Source organism: Dipodomys spectabilis, unplaced genomic scaffold, assembly GCF_019054845.1.
Source record: "Dipodomys spectabilis isolate Male_0828 unplaced genomic scaffold, ASM1905484v1 ptg000363l, whole genome shotgun sequence".
Lineage (NCBI taxonomy): Eukaryota > Metazoa > Chordata > Mammalia > Rodentia > Heteromyidae > Dipodomys > Dipodomys spectabilis.
In genome coordinates, this window is record NW_024871040.1 from 3,228,217 (window position 1) to 3,251,652 (window position 23,436).

General features: G+C 45.4%; 2 protein-coding genes across 4 annotated transcripts in view; one reads left to right on the forward strand and one right to left on the reverse strand.

Annotated features, from left to right (window-relative positions):
• Positions 1-16,446, reverse strand: part of LOC122095933 (protein HIRA) — a 91,524-nt gene extending 75,078 nt beyond the window's left edge. Inside the window, exon 1 of the mRNA XM_042666267.1 lies at positions 15,641-16,446. Within this exon, the coding sequence (XP_042522201.1) occupies positions 15,641-15,677 (37 nt within the window). The 5' untranslated portion in view covers positions 15,678-16,446. The remainder of the gene's footprint in view (positions 1-15,640) is intronic.
• A 224-nt stretch (positions 16,447-16,670) lies between these two features.
• On the forward strand, positions 16,671-22,233 carry Mrpl40 (mitochondrial ribosomal protein L40). 3 transcript variants are annotated; one of them, XM_042666285.1, is made up of 4 exons: positions 16,671-16,845; positions 17,184-17,267; positions 19,340-19,498; positions 21,806-22,233. In XM_042666285.1, exons 1-4 carry the CDS (start codon positions 16,793-16,795, stop codon positions 22,128-22,130), a joined length of 621 nt encoding a protein of 206 aa, XP_042522219.1. In that variant the 5' UTR covers positions 16,671-16,792; the 3' UTR covers positions 22,131-22,233. The 3 variants fall into 3 exon arrangements, with proteins under 3 accessions (XP_042522219.1, XP_042522220.1, XP_042522221.1); XM_042666286.1 differs by lacking the exon at positions 16,671-16,845 and adding an exon at positions 16,878-17,015 and having other exon boundaries at positions 17,174-17,267; XM_042666287.1 differs by lacking the exon at positions 16,671-16,845 and having other exon boundaries at positions 17,183-17,267; positions 19,345-19,498.
• Positions 22,234-23,436: the final 1,203 nt, after the last annotated feature.

Genomic DNA, 23,436 nt, shown 5'->3' on the forward strand with positions numbered 1-23,436 from the left:
CCTAATCTGAAAAAAGTAGTTAAGAACATGTTCATCCTTACAAGCATCCTGTTAATAGATTAAGATGGTGTGCTACATGTCTGTTTCATGTTTCAGTATTTTTCAGATTGGAATGCACCTTGATAAAGGGATAATTGGTTTAACTGGCATCATTCTTTCTTTCTTAGTGATACACAGCAAAGTAAATGAAATATTGTAGCAAAGCCACCAGCACAGCACTGGCTAGAAGTGCTCCTTACAGCTCTATAGCTTTTAGCCCCAGGAAAGTAATCACTCATTCTGTCAGTAGGAAAGTGCCATTTCTAAAGAAAAGGATCTGTGAGAAGAGCCTAAGAAAAGAATCTTATAGCTTGACTGAATAGGGAACTTTTTTCCAGTGGCATGGTAATAATAAATGTGAGTTTTCAGCTCTCTCCAACTTTTGGCCTTTCTTTGTATAGAGACAGAAACAAAAGATAACAGATACCCTAGACATAGGGATACCAGACAATCTTCTCTTCTGATCAACTCTGGAGGGAATACTGTCCCTACATACCCATGGCAGTCCATTGGTTTTGAGAATGATTACACACCACCCCCCCCCATATATATATGTGTATGTGGGGATGTGTAAATATGCAAATCTTAACCTAAATAAAATGTGGTAGTCTAGATAATTCAACCTTCTAAAGGAAAGAAGTTCTTATAAATGCTCTGACATGGATGGCCCTCAAAGACACTATGTTAAATAAAATACGGCAGGGTGTTGGAGCCATGGCTCAGGTGGTAGAGTGCTAGCCAATAAGCAAAAGCATCAGATACCGAGTTTGAGTCTGGTTTCTGACCAAAATAAAATAAAATAAAAATAGAGCAGTCACAAAAAAGACAAATAAGAAATGCTTCTATCTACATATATAAAGTATCTAGAACTCATGGAAACACACAGAAGAATGGTGGTTATCAGGAGCTGGGTGAAAAGAGAAAAAGGAGTTATTGCTTAGTGGGTATAGTTTTATGAGATGACAAATTCTAGTGATTGGCTGCATGGCAATGTAAATTGTAATACTACTGAACTTTATGCTTAAAAATGGTCATGATGGGGTGAAGCGCCAGTGTCTCATGCCTGTAATCCTAGCTACTCAGGAGGCTGAGATCTAAGGATCACGGTTCAAAGCCAGCCTGGGCAAGAAAATCCGTGAGACTCTTATCTCCAATAAAACCACCAGAGGGGCTGGGAAGGTGGCTTCAGTGGTAGAGCGCTTGCCTTGCATGCCTGAGGCCCTGGGTTCGATTCCTCAGCACCACATAAGCAAAAAGAAAAAAAACGCCAGAAGTGGCGCTCAAGTAGCTCAAGTGGTAGAGCACTAGCCTTGAGCTGAAGAGCTGAGGGATAGCGCCCAGGCCCAGAGTTCAGGACCCATGACTGGACCCAAAAAAAACAAAACAAAACAACAACAACAACAACAACAAAAAAACACCAGAAAACTGGAAGTGGCGCTGTGGCTCAAGTGGTAGAGCGCTAGGGACAGCAGCCAGGCCCAGAGTCCAAGACCTACAACGACCACCACAACGACCACCACCACCACCACCACCACCACCACCACCACTACCACCACCACCACCACCACCACCACCACCAAAGGTTGGAGCCAGACAACAGTGGCTTACACATGTAACCCTAGCTACTCAGGAAGCTAAGATCCAGAGGACTGTGGTTTGCACAAGCCCAGGCAGGCAAATCCAAAGCACACTATTTGCAATTAAGCAACATAATTCCAGACTGGAGGTATCAGTGGCAGAAGAACACCAGTTGTGAGAGAAAAGCTAAGCAAGAGTGCAAGGTCCTGAGTACAAGCCCAAGTATTAACACAGAAAAACAACAAAGAAAAGTGTTGGAACTGTTCACTATCTTGACTGTGACAGATATATGAATATATACAGGTGATAAAATTATACTATACTGAACACACACAACACACATATACACAAATGAACAGAGATAACACTAGGGAATCTGAGTAAGACAGGCAGATTGTTTTGATGTCAATGTAATATTATAAAAAATGTTATTCAGAAAATAGACAAAATGCATAAAGGATTTTGCTATATGTCATCTCCTTTTCCAAGTCTGTTATATCCATGATCTGCTCAGCACAGTCAAGATCATCCTTAAAAGGGGGAAGCCAACAGGCTCTGCACAACAGTTATACCATGCACACATAAACTAGGGCTTTTCTACCCTCAGCATCTGCCCACCACCACTTAAGTTCTGGTCCTGGATGCAGGCACATTCCTGCCCCTTGGTTTTGTAGTGTTCTCCATCTCTCAAAGCCCAGAAAGTTCTTCTGCCAGACATATAGAGTAACTCCCTTCTCCACACCCTCTTCAAGTCTTTGCTAAATGTCAACCTTTCATAAGTTGCTTATACTACTGTAAAGACCCTACCTTAGAGATTCTACTTAAAAATATTTCCTATTGGGCACTAGTGGCTCATATCTGTAATCCTAGCTACTCAGGAGACTGAGATTTGAAGACCACAGTTTAAAGGCAGCCCAGGCAGAAAGTCTGTGAGACTCTTACCTCCACTTAACTACCAGAAAACTTGGAAAAGAAGCTGTTGCTCAAGTGATGGAACACTATCCTTGAGCAAAAAAGCCCAGGGACAGTGCCCAGGTCCTGAGTTCAAGGACTGATACACTGACATTGACGCTTACTCTCCTGCTCTCTCTCCCTCTCCGCCCCCCCCCCCCCACTTCCTAGCAAGGTGCTGATGCCTGTAAGCATATCTATTCAAGAGGCTGAGATCTGAGGATCAATGTTTGAAAACAGCCCAGCAGATAAGTCCATGTGATTCTTATCTCCAATTAACCACCAAAAAGCTCAAAGTAGAGTTGTGCCTCAAGTGGCAGAACACCATCCTTGAGTGGAAAAGCTAAGCATGAGGCCCTGAATTCATGCCCCAGTTCTGGCACACACACATACAAAAATAGTATTATTTCCTACTCTCAGCACTTGGGAGACTAAAGTAGGAGGATCATGAGTTGGAGGCCAGCCTGAGCTACAAGCACAAACAAAAGTATTATTTCCCCAACCTGATATGACCAATTGACCTGGTACTAACCTGACTTGCTTTCTTTTTTTTTTGGGGGGGGGGGGGGTCCGGTCATGGGGCCTGAACTCTGGACCTGGGCGCTGTCCCTCAGCTCTTCAGCTCAAGGCTAGCGCTCTACCACTTGAGCCACAGCGCCACTCCCGGCTTTTTTCTTTTTGCTTATGTGGTGCTGGGGAATCGAACCCATTTCTGGCTTTTTTCTTTTTGCTTATGTGGTGCTGGGGAATTGAACCCAGGGCCTCAGGCATGCAAGGCAAGCGCCCTACCACTGAGCCACCTTCCCAGCCCTGACTTTCTCTTTTTCTTACCTACTTCTCCCCTCCCTCTGAAGTCTTGGTATATACCCATACCCTGAAATGTAAATCCGGGTCCCCAATTGCTTAATAATTCTGTCTAATTCACTGATTCACTTCTAGTGCCCTAGACCAGTGGCTTAGAACCTATCAGGAAGTTTGGTTTTGAATGTCTGAAGAAAAGCTCATAGTAGAGGTGTGAAATTCAAACTTCCTTTAGTGTCAAGGGTACTCTAATCTCTGGAAGGCAGGCTTCTGATACTGTTGTAGGGCTCAGATTTCACCAACTGCCTGCAGGTGGGAAGCACCCTTGGCTGACTCACAAAGCCACCTGCTGCTGTTATCTCTACTAGGCTCAACCACAAAAACTTCTTCCAGTCTTCCTTAGTAAGCACTATACAATGACAATTCATAGGTGTCAGGTAGCTAAGACTAAAAACATTCAACACAGGAAGGAAACTGTAGCAACCATGTAACTCTTCTCCCTCCCCCACCTCCCCCCCCCCCCCCCCCCCCCCCCAGTCGTAGGGCTTGAACTCAGGGCCTGGGCACTGTCCCTGAGCTGCTTCTGCTCAAAGCTAGTATTCTACCACTTGAGCCACAGCGCCACTTCCAGCTTTTTCTGTTTTTGTGGTACTGAGGTATTGAACCCAGAGATTCATGCATGCAGGGCAAGCACTTTACCACTAAGCCACATTTCCAGCCCCATATGACCATTTTTGTTTCTCCCTCTCCCTCCCTCCCCCCTCCCTCCTCCTGCCTCTTTTGGTGCCAGTCCTGAACTCAGGGCCTGGGTGCTATCCTTGAACTTCTTTTGCTTGAGGCCAGTACTCAACCATTGAGCCAGTGTCACTTCCGGCTTTTTTGGTAATTTATTGGAGACAAGAATTTCATGGACTTTCCTGCCTGGGCTGGTTTCGAACTGTGATCCTCAAATCTTAGCTTCCAGATCTCAAGCTTCCTGAGTAGCTAGAATTACAGGTATGAACCTCTAGAGCCTGGCTACTTGATAACACTTTAATACTCTTTTTAAATCTTGATTTTCTAGAAGAGATATTTCTCAAAAGTTTTCTACAAAATGAATTTCTGTAAATCCAATATCTTCTATCTACTTTCATTAGAAATGTAATAGGAACGGGCGCCTGTAATCCTAGCTACTCAGGAGGCTGAGATCTGAGAATCGCAGTTCAAAGCCAGCCCAGGAAAGAAAGTCCGTGAGACTCTATCTCCAATAAACCACCAGAAAAGTGGAAGTGGCACTGTGGCTCAAGTGGTAGAGTGATTGCCTTGAGCTGAAGAGCTGAGGGACAGCGCCCAGGCCCAGAGTTCAAGCCCTATGACCAACAACAACAGAGGAGGAGGGAGGAAGAGGAGGGGGAAGGAGGAGGGGGAAGGAGGAGGAGGAGGAGGAGGAGGAGGAGGAGGAGGAGGAGGAGGAGGAGGAGGAGGAGGAGGAGGAGGAGGAGGAGGAGGAAGAAATGTAATAATAGGAAAGCAGGTGCTGGTGGCTTATACCTATAATCCTAACTACTCAGGAGGCTGACACCTGAGGATCATGGTTTGACGCCAGCCCTCGAAGAACAGTCTGTAAGACTCTTATCTCCAATAAACTACTCAGAATAAGAAGTGGTGCTGTGGCTCAAGTGGTAGGAGCGTTAGCCTGGAATACAGAGAGGCTTACGGGCAGTGCTTAGGCCCTGAGTTTAAGCCTAAGAACTAGCCCTCAGCCCCCCCCCAAATGTTATAGATAGGACTTAACCATGAAAGAGGTAGCCCTACATTACTATGCTGTTAACTAACCAACAACATTAATTAAGGAAACAATGAAAGAAAGGTATTAGGGCTGGGAAGATGGTTCAGTGGTAGAGTGCTTGCCTTGCATGCATGAGGCCCCAAGTTGGATTCCTCAGCACCACATAAGCAGAAAAAGCCGGAAGTGGCGCTGTAGCTCAAGTGGTAGAGCTCTAGCCTTGAGCTGAAGAGCTGAGGGACAGTGCCCAGCCCCAGAGTTCAGGCACCACAACCGATAAAAAAAAAAAAAAAAAGTGAAAATGCACAGCAACATTTTTAGTTACTCTAACGGGCTATCAGGGATGATATACACTAAATTCACAGATGGAGATTTGGCTACGGTTTTCTAGTAATTTCAGATACTTTTATCTTGTGGAGTGCACACTAAACAAAATATGTGTTTTTAAAAAGCACCAAATCATGCTAGGTGCTGGTGCCTCATGACTATTATCCTGACTACTCAAGAGGCTGAGATCTGAGGATTGTGGTTTGAAGCCAGCCCTGGAAGGGGAGTCGTTGAGATTCTAATCCCCAATTAACCACCAAAAAGCTGGAAGTGGAGCTATGACTCAAGTTACAAGTGTACTAACTTTGAGCAAAAAAACTAAAGCACACCACTTAGCTGTCCTCTCAGCACTGAATTCAAGCTCCAGTTACTGCCACAAAATAATAAATTAAGCCAGAAGCTGATGGCTCACACTTATAATCCTAGCTATTCAGGTCTAAGGATCTGGGGATTGTAGTTCAAAGCTAGACTGGGAAGAAAAGCCCCATGAGACTCTTATCTCCAATTAACCACTCAAAAACTGGAAGTAGCGCTATGGCTCAAAGTGGCAGTAAACTAGTCTTCAGTAAAAGAGTTTAGGGACTGCGCTGAGGCCCTGAGTTTAAGTCCTATAACCAACAAAAGAAAAAAGAAAAAAATTAATTAACAAATTAAAAAGCACCAAGCTAACCAAGTACTTGTTTCCAATTGGTCTAACAGGTCATATAAACTGTTCTTTTTTGTAGTACTAAAATTTGAATTCAAGGTCTTGTGCTTACTGAGCAAGCACTCTGCCACTTGAGCCACATAAACTTTTCTTTTTTTTTTTCACATAAGGTCTCATGTTTTTGCCAATGCTTAGAATGTGATCCTCCTACCTCTGCCTCCTCAGTAGCTGGGATTATAGGCAAGAACCACCACACCCAGAAAAATGACCCTAAGTAGGTTTTGGGTTTTTTTTGTTTGTTTTTTGGCCAGCCATGGGGCTTGAACTCAGGACCTGAGTGAGCTCTTTGGCTCAAGTCTAGCAGTCTACCATCTACCACTTTGAGCCATAGCACTACTTCCAATTTTCTGGTGATTAATTAAATTGTCGGGGCTGACTTTGAACTTCGATATTCAGATCTTAGCCTCCTGAGTAGCTAGGATTACAGGCATGGCCACCAGCACCTGACTCCCAATGTAGGCTTTATACACACACACACACACACACACACACACACACACACACACACACACACACACACACACACACACACACACACACACACACACACACACACACACACACCTGACTCCCAATGTAGGCTTTAAACACACACACACACACACACACACACACACACACACACACACACACACACACACACACACACACACACACACACACACACACACACACACACACACACACACACAGTACTGGAGCCTGAAATCTGGGCAGGCTTGTTCTGGGTTTGTTTTTTTGCTATAGGCTAGTGCTCTACCACTTGAGTCATGGTGCCACTTCCAGCTTTATCTGAGTAGTTTATTGGAGATAAAACTCTCACGGACATTACTGCCCAGGATGGTTTTAAACCATGATCCTCAGATCTCAGCCTCCTGAGTAGTTTGAATTACAGGCGTGAGCCACTGGTGTCTGGCTCCAAAGAAGTTTTAACAAATTTTCTTTTTGTATTTTTAATCTTTCCTAAAGTGAGCTTACGTTGTTTTTGTCATTAGGAAAAGTATTTTAAAAGTTATAAGTTGGGCTGGGAACGTGGCTTAGTGGTAGTGTGCTTGCCTAGCATGCCTAGCACCACCTAAGCAGAAACATCCGGAAATGGCGCTATAGCTCAAGTGGCAGAGCACTAATCTTGAGCTAAATAGTTCAGGGACAGTGCCAGGGCACAGCATTTAGGACCCATGACCAAAAAAATTAAATTAAATTAAAAAAAATAAAATAAAATTTATAAGTTAAAAGCACTAAACCCAGCTATTTTTTCTTTCCTTTAACAGCTTTAGAGTGGAGCTCACACACATCAAACAGTTGCTGGATAATGGTCCTGTGCTTGGTCTCACTGGCTCATCCAGTCTACATTTGAATCTGGAAGCTTCCCTCTTAAATCTGCCCCTTTCAGTGTTCTTTTTTTTTTTTTTTTTTTGTCGGCCATGGGGCTTGAACTCTGGGCCTGGGCGCTGTCCCTCAGCAATTCAGCTCAAGGCGAGTGCTCTACCACTTGAGCTACAGCGCCACTTCCGGTTTTCTGGTGGGTTTTTTTTTTTTTTTTAATTGGAGATAGGAGTCTCCCAGTCTCTCCTGCCCGGGCTGGCTTTGAACTGCGATCCTCAGATCTCAGCCTCCTGAGTAGCTAGGATTACAGGCGTGAGCCACCAGCGCCCGGCTTCCTTTCAGTGTTCTTAAGCTCAGCTGACAGCAAGTCTTTTCTAACAGAAACAATCCTGTCTTCCCTTATTCTGTCTTCCACTTTTCACCTTGTTGATTCTACCTTTCCAACAGATTCATAGAGGCATGCAAATATTCCTTATCTTGATCATGGAATAGGTTATATGATATAACCTTTTGTAAAAACTCATCAAATTGTATCAGGGGATTTAATCATGTAAACTGTACCTAAAAAGAACTTATTTATGGCTGGATAAGGTGGTACATTTCTGTAATCCCAACACTCTTGAAGCTAAAGCAGATAGATCAAGAGTTTATGGACAGTTTGGGCTACATAATGAGATTGTCTCAAAAACAAATCAACATTTTATTTATAGCTACTGAGTTCCATGATTAGCACTGAAAAAATTGCCTATGTTTGTATATGTAAAATATGTATAATGTATCACAGTACTACTATATTCACAATGTATCAGCTATGTAATATTCTACGTACTATACAAAATATAGTAAGTAACATACAAACCTTTTTTTATAAAATGCATAAGGCATTCTTTCTGTATTATGTATTATGGTGTATTCCTTATCTATAATGTTTAGGACCATAAGTGTTTCAGATTTTACATTTTATATATATAATGAGGTGATACATAATGAGATGATCCCATCTTGGGGATAGGATTCAAGTCAAAATAGATTCATTTGTTTCATATACACATTACACACATAGTCTGAAGGTAACTGTTTACAGTATACAGTCTATAGTATACAGTATCATTCTGTGCATGAAACAGAATTTCTACTTCTGGCATTATGTTGGTACTCTGTATTTTGGAACATTTCAGATTTTGAGTTACAGATGCTTGGTGTCTCTCTCTCTCTATAGTATATACATATTATATATGGTCATTTAAATATATACTTGTCACTATTATGACCATTACTATCCTCCCTGTCCAACATGATCATCTCTTGACTGGATCATTTAATAGCCTCAAAACTGGTCTCCAGCTCTCTCCCATGCTCCCACACTCAATCTATTCTCAGTGCATCAGGCAGAAAGACCTCCAAGCCCCAAATCAGTCCTCTGTTTCCACTGCAGAATGAATCAAAGCCTACAGCAGCCTACCAAGTGTTCTGAGTCAGTTCACTGGCAAGCACAATGACAGCCTTGCTATTCCTCAAACCAGCCAGACAAGTTCTTGTCATTTTCTCTGCCTGGAATGCTCTTTCCTTACATGGCACCATCCTCACCTCCATCTGGCCTTCCACAGGTGCCATAGGTGCACAGGTCTTCACCCTCCAGGAGCAAAGCACTCTCTCCCACAAGTTCATATCTGTCATCCCATATACGAAGGGAAAGAGTTGACTGTGTTCCAGGTACATAGTTAAGCAAAAAGTGAGACCTTATCTTAAAAAAAAAAAATGGTGCAAAAAGGGGCTTTGGGTATGGCTTAGATGTAGAACACCTGCCTAGCAAGCTGAAGGCCATAAGTTCAAACTCCGGTTTTGCAAATAAATAAAAAGTAGGGCTGGGAAGGTGGCTCAGTGGTAGAGCACTTGCCTTGCATGCATGAAGCCCCTGGGTTCAATTCCTCAGCACCACATAAGCAAAAAGAAAAAAAGCCGGAAGTGGTGCTATGGCTCAAGTGGTAGAGTGCTAGCCTTGAGCTGAAGAGCTGAGGGACAGTGCCCAGGCCCAGAGTTCAGGCCCCATGACCGGACCCCCCCCCCCCAAAAAAAAAAAGAAGGAAAGAAAGAAAGAAGAAAGAAAATGAGGGGGAAAAATGATGATTTGGGTGCTAGTCAATCATGTGCTAGCTTCTCAGGATCTGAGGATAATGGTTTGAAGTCAGCCCAGGCAGGAAAGCCAGTAATAAATTACCCTTTACCAAAAAAAAAAAAAGTTGGAAGTGGAGCTGTGGTTCAAGTGGTAGAATGCTAGCTTTGAGCAAAAGAAGCTCAGGACAGTGCCCAGGCCCTGAGTACAAGCCCCAGGTCTGATACACTAGTGCATGCACTCGCACTCACATGAAATGAGTTGGATGCTAAGAGGTAGAGTGTCCTGTATACAGTTTATGCTTAACAATAGGTTTGTCCTTTGCCAATGCTATCAGCACTCCATCTCAGCAGCTGTAAAACTCAAAACATATCCCACCATTGCCCATTTGAGTACCACTGACTTAGAGTAACCCAAGTGAATCACTCCACCACTGCACTCATTTATCACCATTAGTTCCCTCCTTAGACCATTCTCAGACACTGGACGGCAGTCCTTACTCTGAGGGCTCCTGACTTTCTTATCCTCCCATCTAACCCGTATTTCCCTGTTATGCTGACTCACCTCTTAAAATCCTCTTTGGAATGAGACAGGAGAGGGGAATCACAGACATGCATCATAAAATGTTATTAGCTATTATTATGCTATAATATTATTACTATTATTGAGAAATTTCTCAAATATCTGAAATCATGAACCAGAGGCAAAAGTTTTGGTCTTCTTCCTTGGTTAGAATAAGCTTCACTAAAGAGGTGAAAAAGAATGCTATCTTCCCAGGAGTAAGAATTCCAGAAAAAATTCCCAGGGATGAGCATTATTAAACAAACAAATTATAAACCTTGAAACAAAAAATCTAGGGCTGAGAATGTGGCTTAATAGTAGTAGAGTGTTAGCCTTCACCAAACAAGCTGAGGGACAAGCCCAGGCCCTGAGTTCAAGGCTAACACTCTACCATCTGAGCCATAGCGCCACTTCTACCCATTTGCATGCATGAGGCCCTGGGTTCAATTCCTCAGCACCAAATGAGCAGAAAAATCCTGAAGTGGCATTATGGCTCAAGTGGTAGCGCACTAGCCTTGAGCTGAAGAGCTGAGGAACAGCTCCTGGGCCCAGAGTTCAGCTCCCATGTCCAAAAAAAAAAAAAAAGGTAGAAAAGTTATGGACATACAACTTCTATATACATGACAAATATTATTACCTATTATTTCATATCATAATTTACAGCAATCTTTTGCTCAAGGCTAATAAGCTACCACTTGAGCTACAGAGCCATTTCCGGCTTTTTTCCCCCCAGGCATGGGGCCTGAACTCTGGGCCTGGGCACTGTCCCTCAGCTCTTCAGCTCAAGGCTAGCGCTCTACCACTTGAGCCACAGTGCCACTTCTGCCTTTTTCTGCTTATGTGGTGCTGAGGAATTGAACCCAGGGCTTCATGCATGCAAGGCAAGCACTCTACCACTGAGCCACCTTCCCAGCCCATTTCTGGCTTTTTGAATAGTTTACTGGAGATGAGAGTCTCATGGACTCTTCTGCACAGGCTTGCTTCACACAGCAATCCTCAGATCTGCCTCTTGAATAGCTAGGATTACAGGCATAAGCCACCTGCACCTAGCTAAGGAAATCTTTTATATTGGGTATAGGGTGAATTGGAAGATATGACTCTTCACATTTATGCAATTTTACTAAGACCTCCAATTTTGATACATGTTTATAATCCTAGCTACTCAGGAGGCTGAGATCTGAGGATCTTGGTTCCCAGTCAGTTCAGGCAGACAAATCCAAGAAAGTCTCATCTCCAATTAACCAGTAAAGCTGGTCACAGGGTTGTGACTCAAGTGGTAAAGTAATAGCCTTAAGTGAAAAAGCTAAGCAAGGAAGCACTTAAGCCCCAGTATCCATCCCCTAAACAAAATGATAATTTTTTTTTTTTTTTTTGCCAGTCCTAAGGCTTGGAGTTGGGGTCTGGGCACTGTCCCTGAGCTTCTTTTGCTCAAGGCTAGCACTCTACCACTGGAGCTACAGAGCCAATTCTGGCATCCTCTATTTATGTGGTACTGAGGAATAGAACCTAGGGCTTCATGCATGCTAGGCAAGCACTCTACCCACATTCCCAGTCCCAATGATAGCACCTTCTTTTTTTTTTTTTTTGGTCCAGTCATGGGGCCTGAACTCTGGGCCTGGGCGCTGTCCCTCAGCTCTTCAGCTCAAGGCTAGCGCTCTACCACTTGAGTCACAGCGCCACTTCTGGCTTTTTTTTTCTTTTTGCTTATGTGGTGCTGAGGAATCGAACCCAGGGCCTCAGGCATGCAAGGCAAGCGCTCTACCACTGAGCCACCTTCCCAGCCCCCAATGATAGCATCTTGAGTCTAGTTTAATTCCACATCCAAGGCAAATTTTAATGATACCAATTTATTAGTAAACAAATTTTTAGACCAGACATCTCAATTGGGGATGCTTTTGGTAACCAGTGAACACTGGCAATATGTAGAGATGATTTTTCATTGTGACAAATATTGGTGGGCTAGGTACTCCTGACATTTAGTGGGTAGAGACCTGGGATGTTACTAAACAAACCCATAACACATTGTTCCCTCACCAAGTTATATGACTGAAAATGTCCCATAGTACTAAGGCTAAGAAAACTTAGTTGTTTTTTTTTTAAAAAAACAGCCAAGAAAATGAAGACCAAAGTATGACTACAATGCAACTGTGCTATTGTAGATGCCTTCTCTCTCTACTCTAAATGGATCACTTGTCACCCTGGACACAAGCACCGTTTTGGATTCAGATGACAGAAACACTATGTTCATGCTGCATAAGGAGACAGGAAACAAGACTAGAGAGCAAAGAAGCCAGAAAGTGCTCCTAAAACAGCACAGCTTTTGCTTTTCAACCAAAGGAAACTCGAGTTTACTAGCTATTACCTACCATCAAGGTGAAGGCTGGAAAGCAGCTCCCATTACTCCTCACTACTAAAGACGTGCTCTGCAGTAACTCACACCAATATTATTATCCTCTAGGATAGTGAATTTTATTCTTAATAGGCCTCCTAACCACTCCATGAGACTGAGTTTGATTTTAGATTTTAAAAGGAAGAAAACTGACAAAGAACAAGTCTAAAAAAGTTAAATCCCACTCAGCCAAAGCCTCAGTGTTGTTTATTACACTTTATTTCCTAAAGCACTTTATTTCTGTTCCCAGATGAACTCTACAATCATATGGTGAAGTATGTAAAGCAGATGTTTTCAAGCTCCATTCTAGTCCCATGGAGAGACTGCAGGCCCACTATTCTCCTCTACCAGGCTGCTGACTTCGTTGCAGACTCACTCATTGGTGCCTATATAATTGCTTAAGCAGCTTGACATACTTTTGCTTACTTGGCTTACAACTTTTGTCCTACAAAAGAGCTTATCAAAAAGGAAGAACTCAATCTGGGCAGTGGTGGCTCAGGCCTATAAACGTAGCTACTCAGAAGGCTGAGATATGAAGATCACAGTTCAAAGCCAGTCCAGAAAGGAAAGTCTTTAAGACTCTTATCCCCAATTAATCATCAAAAAGTCAGGAAGTGGAGCTGTGGCTCAACTGGTAGAGTGCTAGCCTTAAGCACAGAAGTTCAGGGTCAGTGCCCAGGCCCTGAGTTCAAGCCCCAGGTACCAAAAGAAAACAGGAAGAAATCAAATTAGTGAAGATAGGAAAAAGGCTGGAAAAGGCTAAACACACAAATGAATTTAGACAAATCAATTTCAATACAAAAATCCCTCTAGACTTTCACAAACTAGTTCATAACAAAATGTTTCCTTTCCTGATCCCAAGAGTTGCAGTTTAGAATTATAACACTTCTACAAGGAAAGATGTATACTCTTTATATCAAGAAATGCTCCTCAAGATCAACAGGAGAAATAATTCAACTACATTTTTTAAGAATTTCACCAGCATAAGAGACCTAGTTGAGTCTTCATAAAATATGGAAACCTCAACTTTCTCAGTTTTTTTTTGTCAGTTATAGGGCTTGAACTCTGGGCCTGAAGCTGTCCCTCTGCTTGTTAGCTCAAGGCTAGTGCTCTACCACTTGAGCCACCATGCCAATTCCTGTTTTCTGAGTGGTTTATTGGAGATAAGAGTCTCAAGAACTTTCCTGCCCAGGATGACTATGATCAGTGATCCTCAGATCTCAGCCTCCTGAGTAGCTAGAATTACAGGCATGAGCCATCAGCACCAGGCTAGCTTTCTTAGTTTTTATCTAATACTTATCATATACTTATTACATGAAAGGTATTGCTGAGTTCAGCAGGGTATACCAAGGGGAATGAAAATAGTCACAACTGCCAAATAAGGCAAAACACAGGGACAGGCACACAACACATATGGTTGGATAACTCCATTGCCGTGGCTTCAAAAGAAAAAGGTTAATGCCAGGTGCCAGTGACTGAGGCTGAGATCTGAGGATCACAGTGAGAAACCAGCCCAGGCAGAAAAGTCTGTGACACTTAACTCCAATAAACCACAAAAAACCCTCAAAGTGGAGCTGTGGATAAAGTGGTAGAGCGCTAGCCTTGGGACAAAAGTTTAGCAACAGTTCCCAGACTCTGAGTTCAAGCCCCAAGACCAGCACTTAAAAAAAAAAAAAAAAAAGTTGGGTGCTGGTGGTTTATGCCTGTAATCCTAGCTACTAAGGAGGCTGAGAACTGAGGATTAGAGTTCAAAGTCAGCCCAGGTGGGAAAGTCAATAAAACTCTTATCTCCAATTAACCACCAGAAAATTGGAAGTGGAACTGTGGCTTCAAATGATAGAGCACTAGATTTACGCCCAGGCCCTGTGTTCAAGCCCCGTGACCGAGAGGGAAAAAAAAAAATCGGAAAAGATGACCTGACCTGAACCCTGAAAAATGAAAACGATGTAATACAATAAATTGCAAGGAGAGCACTTCTGGCAACAACAAACACAGACAGACAGACAGACAGACAGACAGACAGACGCGCGCGCACACACACACAAACCCTCGGGAGACAGATGTTAAGTTTGGTTGTAGGAGTCTAGGGTATCGTGGGTTCAAGTTGAAAATGAAAAAGCCACATGTATTAAAAAAGAAAAAAGGCAGAAGCATCTACCATTGCTTTTAAAAGAAAACTGTAGCTCCCTCTAGTTGCACTACAAAGTAGACAGTATCAGGATGACCCTTTTGCAAAAGAGGTTACCTGCCTCCTGGGGGTATTTCTGGTAATCCGGTATTGTCAGCGGAGGGAAAGGGCTCTATCTCTTTCCTTTCCCTGGGGAGCAAAGACCAACTCTTCTGCCAAGAAAGCACAACTAGGGCAAAACGGCTAGTTACCACCGACCTCAGTTTACCGGAGTGAGGGCTTAACTAGAGGGGAGGGGAACCTTTCTCCGGAGGCGATTCTTTGAGGTCACTACTGCAGAGCTAAGAAAGCGTCTTGCTCTAGGTCACATGTGCCCACTCGCCCCCAATCCTAGTTGCCCCGATGCCACTGGCAGGCACTCAAGGTGGCTTTTTCGTGGTCCTATATAGGACTTTGGTCTGAGCCTTCCCATTCCTGGACGACAGTCCCCGAATGGGGGCACTGTCAACAGCTCCAGGCCTCGGCCAAGGTAGTAACAGTTCCTCCCGCAGATCTAGGTCTCCACCGGGCCACAGAGGGATGCCGCCCTGGTTTCACACTCAGAACCATGGGAGCACATCCTGGCCAGTGCAGATGGGTGGTAAGACCTGGCCAGTGCCCAGGCGCGCGCCCAGGAGCCAGGTCGAGGCCCCTCCGCGGGCTACCGGTGGGCGGGCGGCGCAGGACTCCGCGCCAATGCCTTAGGCGAAGGCGGACGTCGCTGCAAAGCACGTGCCCGGGCTCGCTGGCTTCTCGGCGCGCAGGACAAAGTCCGCTCCGGCCGGCTCCGCAGCTTGGGCACCGGGCACCAGGCACCACGGGAACGAGACCGGCAGGGCCTGCGCGCGCTTCCAACCCGACTCCAGGCGCCGACCCCACTCCGGGCTCTGCCTCCCCGCGACCCCTTGCGCACTCACCATTGTGGTTGACCCAGGTTGGCTTCAGGAGCTTCATTGTTCGGCCGCCGCCGGGCTGAAGCGAGAGCCGGGTCCCTCAGCGCGCCCGGGCCATGGAGCTGCTGCCGTCGCTTCCTCCCGTGCCGCCCGCCCTCCGGCCGCCGCCCACCCCGCTCCCTCAGCGCCGCCGCGCCATCGCCGGCCCGCGACCCCAGCCGCCGCCACAGCCGCCCCCCGCGCTCGGCCGCCGCCGCCACCACCGCAGCCGCATCCCCTGCGCCGCTCCTCCTCCGGCGGCTCCCGGGCAACGCCGGAAGTCACGGCGCGCACCTGCCAAATCGCCCCGGCGGGAAACCGCTCCCAATGCGGACCGTGCCGCTCAGGCTCTTTCGGCAGACTGGGGGCAGCGTAGGGCGACTCCGCTTGGGGATCCGGACGAGGAGCGGCCACTGACCGAGGAATGGGGAGAACCGGACAGCGGCAGACAAGCCGAGCCTGGAGTTGCAGCAAGGCGGGATAAGCTATCCAGACAGCACGCTGTGCCAGGGTGTTATGGACAGCCTGTCACCAGCTTCACCTCGGTGGTTCCGAGTCCGACTTATTAACTAGCTTCCGTCATACATCAACACGCACTACTGGGCATCTTGCCAAGTGCCAGCCCCGTGTTGGCGCCTAGATGCAGCCACCGGCGTTCGGCCGCCGCCCCAGACTCGAACAAATGCGAGAAAAGAGCAGGCCAGCCTTTCGAAGGGTGGCGGGGAGGCTGAAGCGAACTCGTTTATTGGAAGATCGGGGCCATTTTTTACAGATGTGGACATTTGGGCCGGGTAGAGCAGGGTGACAACCTCTCGGCCAGTCCGTTGGCGGGGGTGGGGGTGGGAGGTGGGAGGACGAACCTAGGCGGAGCCTAGCCGGGCCGCGCCCGCCGTTGTAGGGGTGGGCCCTGGAAGCCGGGTGGAGGTGGAAGCGCTTCTGGCGCGCGCGGCGCGAAACGCGCCGCCAGGGGCGGGGCTGCGTCAGGGGCGGGACTAGGACAGGCTTAGCCTGAGAAAAGGGCCGGAACGCGAGAGTCGGGGGCAGCGCGCCTGTCGAACTTTGGTCTAGGCACCGCAGGCCGGACCGTCACGGGGCGCGCGTCCGGAAGTCGCCGGCAGGTCAGCGGCAGGATAAGCCATGGCCTCTGCGGTGCTGCTGTGTGCCGCGCGGGCGCTGCGCTCGCCAAGCGGGTAAGCACCAATGCTGGCTGTGTGGCAGAGTGCCCAGGCTGGCTTTTTGCAGCTGGGGCCTCTCGATGCTCCCTCTCTTCCTCTCACCCTGGTCCACTGTTATCTCAAGGACCAGGAAGCTGTGTCTCCCATGGGTGAAAATCTTAAGATCTTTGCGATTACAGACCTCTTCCAAAAATGTGATGTGATCGGGTATTTTGAAAATTCTCCACCTTGACCTTGTCATCTGTAATACTTAAAAACGCCCGGGCTTTGGCGAGCACTGTGATTTTGTGTGTATGTATCGTTTGGTGTACATCGGGGAGAATCACGTATTTATACAGTCGTCTCTCCTTCAGGCTTCCTGGAACTTGGTGGACACAGATCAGAGACACCCACCAGCGAGCTTCATTGTTATCCTTCTGGGAACTCATTCCCATGAGGTAAAATTCAGCTGTGGGTCTGACCCTTCTATGTTGGGTTAGCAAAATTTGCAACCTATAAGGCTTCTCCCAGTAAAATTTAAATATCAATTAGCTTTAAAGAAAATTTTGTGTGTTTTAAAGGGCACAATTGAACACGTGGGCCTTCATCTTCCCTGCTCATTCTGTCTACCTTCGTGGGGGAGGTTCAAAGAATATAGTTATTTCCACTTAGAACTCTGGACACTTATCAGGAACTTGATTCAGTACATTTTAATGTTAAACCATTTTTAGTTGTTGCTGGGTACCAGTGGTTCATGCCTTGTAGTCCTAGTTAGTCAGAAGGGTAAGATCCAAGGATTACAGTCCCCAACCCAGCTCAGCAGGAAAGTCTGTAAGAGTCTCTCCAATTAACCACAAAAAAGCTGGAAGTGGCATTGTGGCTCAAGTGGTAGAGTGTCAGCCGTGAATGAAAAAGATAAGGGCAGCATGTAGGCCCTTAATTCAAGCTCTAGTACCTGCATACCAATTTAAAAAAGAAAAGAAAAAGGCTGGCACTAGTGGCTCATCCTGTAATCTTAGCTACTCTGAGGATCAGAATTAGAAGCCAGCCTAGGCAAGAAAGTCTGTAAGACTTGGAAGCTGGGAAGGTGGCTCAGTGGTCGAGTGCTTGCCTTGCATGCATGAGGCCCTGGGTTTGATTCCTCAGCACCACATAAGCAGAAAAAGCCAGAAGTGGGGTGAGGCTCCAGTGTAGAGCGCTAGCCTATAGCTGAGGAGCTGAGGGACAGCACCCAGGTCCAGAGTTCAGGCCCCATAACTGACCAAAAAAAAAAAAAAGAAAGAAAGAAAGAAACAACATATGAGCCCTAAGTTCAAGCTTCAGGACCAGCCTGGAAAAACAACAACAACAACAAACAAACCTGGCATCAGTGGCTCATACCTGTAATCCCAGCTAATCAGGAGACTGAGATCTGAGGATTGTGATCCAAAGCCAGCCTGGGCAGAAAATTCTGAGACACTTTATATCCAATTAACCACCAAAATGCTGGAAGTAGATCTGTGCTTCAAGTGGTAGTTGAGAAAAAAAACTCAGGGACAAACACCTAGGCCCTGAGTTCAATCTCCAGGACTGGCACTAAAATAAAAAACACAAAACTGATCTTCTTCTTCTTCTTCTTTTTTTTTTCCCCAGTCCTGGGGCTTAAACTCAGGGCCTGGACACTGTCTGAGCTTCTTTTGCTCAAGGTTAGCACTCTACCACTTGAGCCACAGCGCCACTTCCAGCTTTTTCTGTTTATGTGGTACTGAGGAATTGAACCCAGGGCTTCATGCATGCTAGGCAAGCACTTTACCACTGAGCCACATTCCCAGACTGATTATTCTTACTATTATTACAACTGGTATATAAATTCTAAAGAGTTAACTAGAACTTTTGCCAAAGCTGTAAGATGGGGAAATAAGTCCCAAGTTCACTTAAAATGTGAATAGTGAGCTTCTAATATGTCAGTTTAGTATGTTCACTTTTTGTTTTGTTTTTTTTTTTGTTTTTGGGTCCAGTCGTGGGGCCTGAACTCTGGGCCTGGGCACTGTCCCTCAACTATTCAGCTCAAGGCTAGTGCTCTACCACTTGAGCCACAGCGCCACTTCCGGCTTTTTCCTTTTCTTTTTGCTTATGTGGTGCTGGGGAATTGAACCCAGGGCCTCATGCATGCAAGGCAAGCGCTCTACCACTGAGCCACCTTTCCAGCCCCAGTATATTCACTTTTCAGGGCAGCTCTGAGGTACACCTGAATCACACAACTAAAGATCAGACTTTACCTTAGTTATACTCAAAACTCCTTCACGCCTTGTACCTCTTTCTGGAGTTGATAGTACCCACAGAGTTCTCACCAGGAACCCTGGTGAGAGCTTTTTGAACTCGCAGAGATTGAAAAGGAAAATGTTTGACTTAGTTTGCTTTTTTTTAGTTTTAATTTTATTTTTTGTTGTTGTTATAAAGGTGATGTACAGAGGTTGCAGTTACATAAATCAGGTAATTAGTACATTGCTTTTTGGACAGTGTCACAGTTCGTTTGATTTTTGTCCATTAGAGCAGAACCTATGCGCAAGAAGAAGAAGATAGATCCTAAAAAAGATCAGGCAGCAAAAGACCGTTTGAAAAAGAGAATCCGAAAACTAGAAAAAGCTAACCAAGAGCTAATTCCCATTGAAGATTTCATTACTCCTGTGAAGTTCTTGGATAAATCAAGGTAAGAGTTATCCTTTGGGCTTGCAGTTTTTTGGGCAAAGGAATCTCCTTAACCTCAGGTAGTTTGTGCTGAAGTTCACACTTCTAATGATAATGTAGGGTTGACCTGGCCCTAGTCTTGAATTCTTTTCTCCTTGATTGAGCCTTTGGGAGTTGGAGAAATAGCTGATAGTAGAGAGAAAAGAAAAAAAAAAAAAAACCCACCACAACAGACAATTATGTGATGAGTCCTGGCCAGATGCTAATAGAATTTGGGTGCTAAGGGTTGTTGCTCATTTGTGTGAGTAGTCTTGGCTATGACACATGGCATGAGCCTTTGTTCTGCAGCCCTGAGTCTGTCCCAACATGTGAATGCTCATAATTGATGTGTATTGCAGTTGTGTTGTATGTAGAATTAGGAGGTTTTGCTGCTTTCTTTTCTTTTTTTGGTTGGTTGTGGGGCTTGAACTCAGGGCCTGAATGTTGTCCCTGGCCCTCTTTGTGCTCAAGGCTAGCCCTCTACCACTTGAGCCATAGCACCACTTCTGGTTTTTGAATGGTTACTTGGAAATAAGAGTCTCATGGGGACTTTTCTGCCTGGGGTGGCTTTCAACAATTGTCCTCAGATTTCAGCCTTCTGTGTAGCTAGATTACAGGTGTGAGCTACGGGCACCGAGCCACTGCTTTCTAAAAAAAAAAAAAAGCCAGGCGCTGTAATCCTAGCTACTTGGGAGTCTGAGATCTGAGGATTGGGATTCAAAGCCAGTCCAGGCAGGAAAGTCCGTGAGATCCTGATCTCCAATAAACCACCAGAAAACCAGAAGTGGCATTGTGGCTCAAGTGGTAGAGTGCTAGCCTTGAGCTGGAGAGCTGACCCAGAGTTCAAGCCCCACTACTGAAAAAAAAAAAGTGCCAGGGGCTGGTGGCTCATACCTGTAATCCTAGCTGCTCAGGAGGCTGAAATTGAAGGGTCATGGTTCAAAGCCAGCCTTGGCAGGAAAGTCTCTGAGACTCTTACCTCCAATTAACAACCAGAAAACAGAGTTTAAGCTCCATGACTGAAAAAAAAAAAAAAAACATGGATCATAAAACAGCACCTTGGGGCTGGGAAATTGGCTCAGTGGTAGAGTGCTTGCCTCGCATGCATGAGGCTCTGGGTTCGATTCCTCAGCACCACATAAACAGAAAAGGCTGGAAGTGGTGCTGTGGCTCAAGTGGTAGAGCGCTAGCCTTGAGCTAAAGAGCTAAGGGACAGTGCCCAGGCCCAGAGTTCAGGCCCCACAACCAACAAAAAAAACAACAACAACAAATAAATAAATAAATAAATAAAACAGTACCTTGCCCTGCAAACAGGAGACAGCAGGTCCTTTTGTGTGTATATGTGTGTGTTCCAAGACTGAACTAAGCTCTTGTCTCCCTGGAATTTTGGTGTGCATGTAACTGTTCTCCAGCATTACCCCTTGACAAAGGCAGAGAAAGCGATAGCAGTTAGCTCAGAGATGTTTCCTCTTCTGCTATTTTCAACATTATATATATATATATATATATATTTTTTTTTTTTTTGGTCAGTTGTGGGGCTTGAACTCTGGGCGTGGGTGCTGTTCTTAAGCTCTTCAGCTGAAGGCAAGCACTCTAGCACTTGAGCCACAGAACCACTTCCGGTATTCTGGTGGTTAACTGAAGATAAGAGTCTCATAGACTTTCCTGCCCCAGCTGGTTTTGAATTACGATCCTCCTGAGTATCTAGGATCACAAGCTCGGGTCACTAGCACCTGGCTCTACATTCTATTCTTGATTTGTTCCTGACTTGTAGGTTTTTTTTTTCTTTTCTTGGAAACCTTTATTTATTTTCTTTAAAATAAGATTTTTATGGGAAACGAAGGGAAGGAATGGTCCTTTTATCTATTTCTTTGGAAATGTGTGAAGAGCCAAAGAAATAAGACAGAAATGACAGCATCATTCTCTTATATCTGAAAATATGCTTCAGGTCTGAGGGCCCTAAGGCTAGCAGGTCTGTGTTATTTTAAGCTTGGTTACAAATGTAAGTAATAAGACAATTTGTTTCTAGATTTCTTAAACTATATGGCCCTTGTCCTTTCCCTTTCCTGTACCAAGTTAGAGGCCAAATCCAGGTCAAAGTTACAGAACAAGTGGTGGTAATATAAATTTGTGATGTTGAATAATGTTAAGAATAGGGATTTTCATTGCTTTTTCCTGAGTTTTGGCTGTACCTTGCAGTGGGATGGTTGGGTCATGTGCAGTCACACAGGTGCCCGTACCAGCAAGGTGGGTATCCCAGCATCACACCTCTGGACTTGTGTGTACACAGACAGCGGCCTCAGGTGGAACTCTCCTTTGAGGAGAGTGAGCGGAGAGCTCTACTTCTGAAGAAGTGGTCGCGGCACAAGCAGCAAGAACACGAGGCAGAGAGGAATGCCATCGCATCCATGCTGAAAGCCCAGCAAGAAGCTCTCCAGGAACTGAAACTTGAGTCCCCAGAGCTCTACACTGAGGCTATCAAGCGGGACCCCAGCCTGTTCCCCTTTGAATGGGAAGGGCCACACTACACACCACCCATCTCTAACTACCAGCCCCCTGAAGGCAGATACAGTGACATCACCACAGTGTACACACAGCAAGAATCCAAGAGGTAGAACTGAAGGCAGCTTGTTTCAGATCACACCACCCTTAGTAGGCAAAATGTCTAGGGTTGAATCTGCTTTCCAGACATGATGGTTGCAAATAAAAATATACTCAGAAGCATCTCTGTGTCTTGTGTTACAAAAAATTAATCCACCTGCAGATGGATAGGGCAAGAGATGCTGCCCCTCTGCCAAGTACTTTGATGAGGATGACAATGACATCAGTTCTTCTCCAGTGGGAGAAAATACAGGTTTAAAAAAAGGAAGATTCCATTTATGCAGTGAAAGTACCACCTGCAGGAGGCACAGAGGAACTCAAGTGGAGGTGAAGCATGTGCAGGATTTTGCCAGAAGATATGCCTTCTTGGTGGTACAGGTAGAAGAGCTAGGAGGAAGGCTTTAGAGAATAGGACAAGCTAGGGACACATTAAAGCTGCTCTGTCCTCCAGGAGGGCATGAGGTCCAAGTGAAGCAAGGAGCTCGGTGTTTCATTTATTGCCGTAAATGGTTAATGTATGTATCTGTTCAGGCTGCCATAACAAAACACTAGGCTGGTGGCTTAAACAACTGAGACTCTAGTAAAGTTTTTTTCCTTGTTTTATTTTAATTTTTGGTGCCAGTTTTAGCTTGACCTCAAGGCTTGACTTGGGTGCTGTCCCTGCCTGAGCTTTTGGGCTCAAGGCTGGTGATCTGCCATTTGGGCCACAGGCTCCACTTCTGGCTTTTTCTGGGCAATTGGAGATAAGAGTCTCACAGACTTTTCTGCCAGAGCTAGCTCTGCACCTGTCTTCAGAGCTCAGTCTCCTGAGTATCCACTGATGCCACTGGTGAGCCACGGTGCTGGCTATGGTTAGATTTTCCCCCTTTTGCCAGTCCTGAGGCTTGAACTCTGGGCCTGGGCACTGCCCCTGAGCTTTTGTGCTCCAAGGCAAGTGATCTACCACTTGAACTACAGCTTTTTGTCATTAACTGGAGATGAGTCTCATAGACTTTCCTGCCCAAGCTGGCTTCAAACCATGATCCTCAGATCTCAGCCTCCTGAGTAGCTATGATTACAGGCATGAGCCACTGATACCCAATTGGTTTGATTTCTTTTAAGGCCTGTCTTCATGGTTTGCAAATGGCCATCTTTTCCCCATGTCTTCAAGTGGCTGCTCTTCTCATGATGAGTGGAGCACCTACCCTAATGACTTCATTTGCAGTTCATTACTCTGTGTGTGTGTGTGTGTGTGTGTGTGTGTGTGTGTGTGTGTGTGTGTGTGTGTGTGTTTCATGCTCTCACTTAGCTTTTTCTGCTTATTACTGGTGCTCTGCCACT

What these genes read in the sequence shown, in the direction of transcription:
- Mrpl40 (XM_042666285.1), top strand. Translation starts at nt 16,793, where the DNA reads ATGGCCTCTGCGGTGCTGCTGTGTGCCGCGCGGGCGCTGCGCTCGCCA. An exon ending in GCGCTGCGCTCGCCAAGCGG is followed by an intron (nt 16,846 to 17,183) that starts GTAAGCACCAAT and finishes TCTCTCCTTCAG; the next exon opens with GCTTCCTGGAACTTGGTGGA. An exon ending in AAGTTCTTGGATAAATCAAG is followed by an intron (nt 19,499 to 21,805) that starts GTAAGAGTTATC and finishes GTGTGTACACAG; the next exon opens with ACAGCGGCCTCAGGTGGAAC.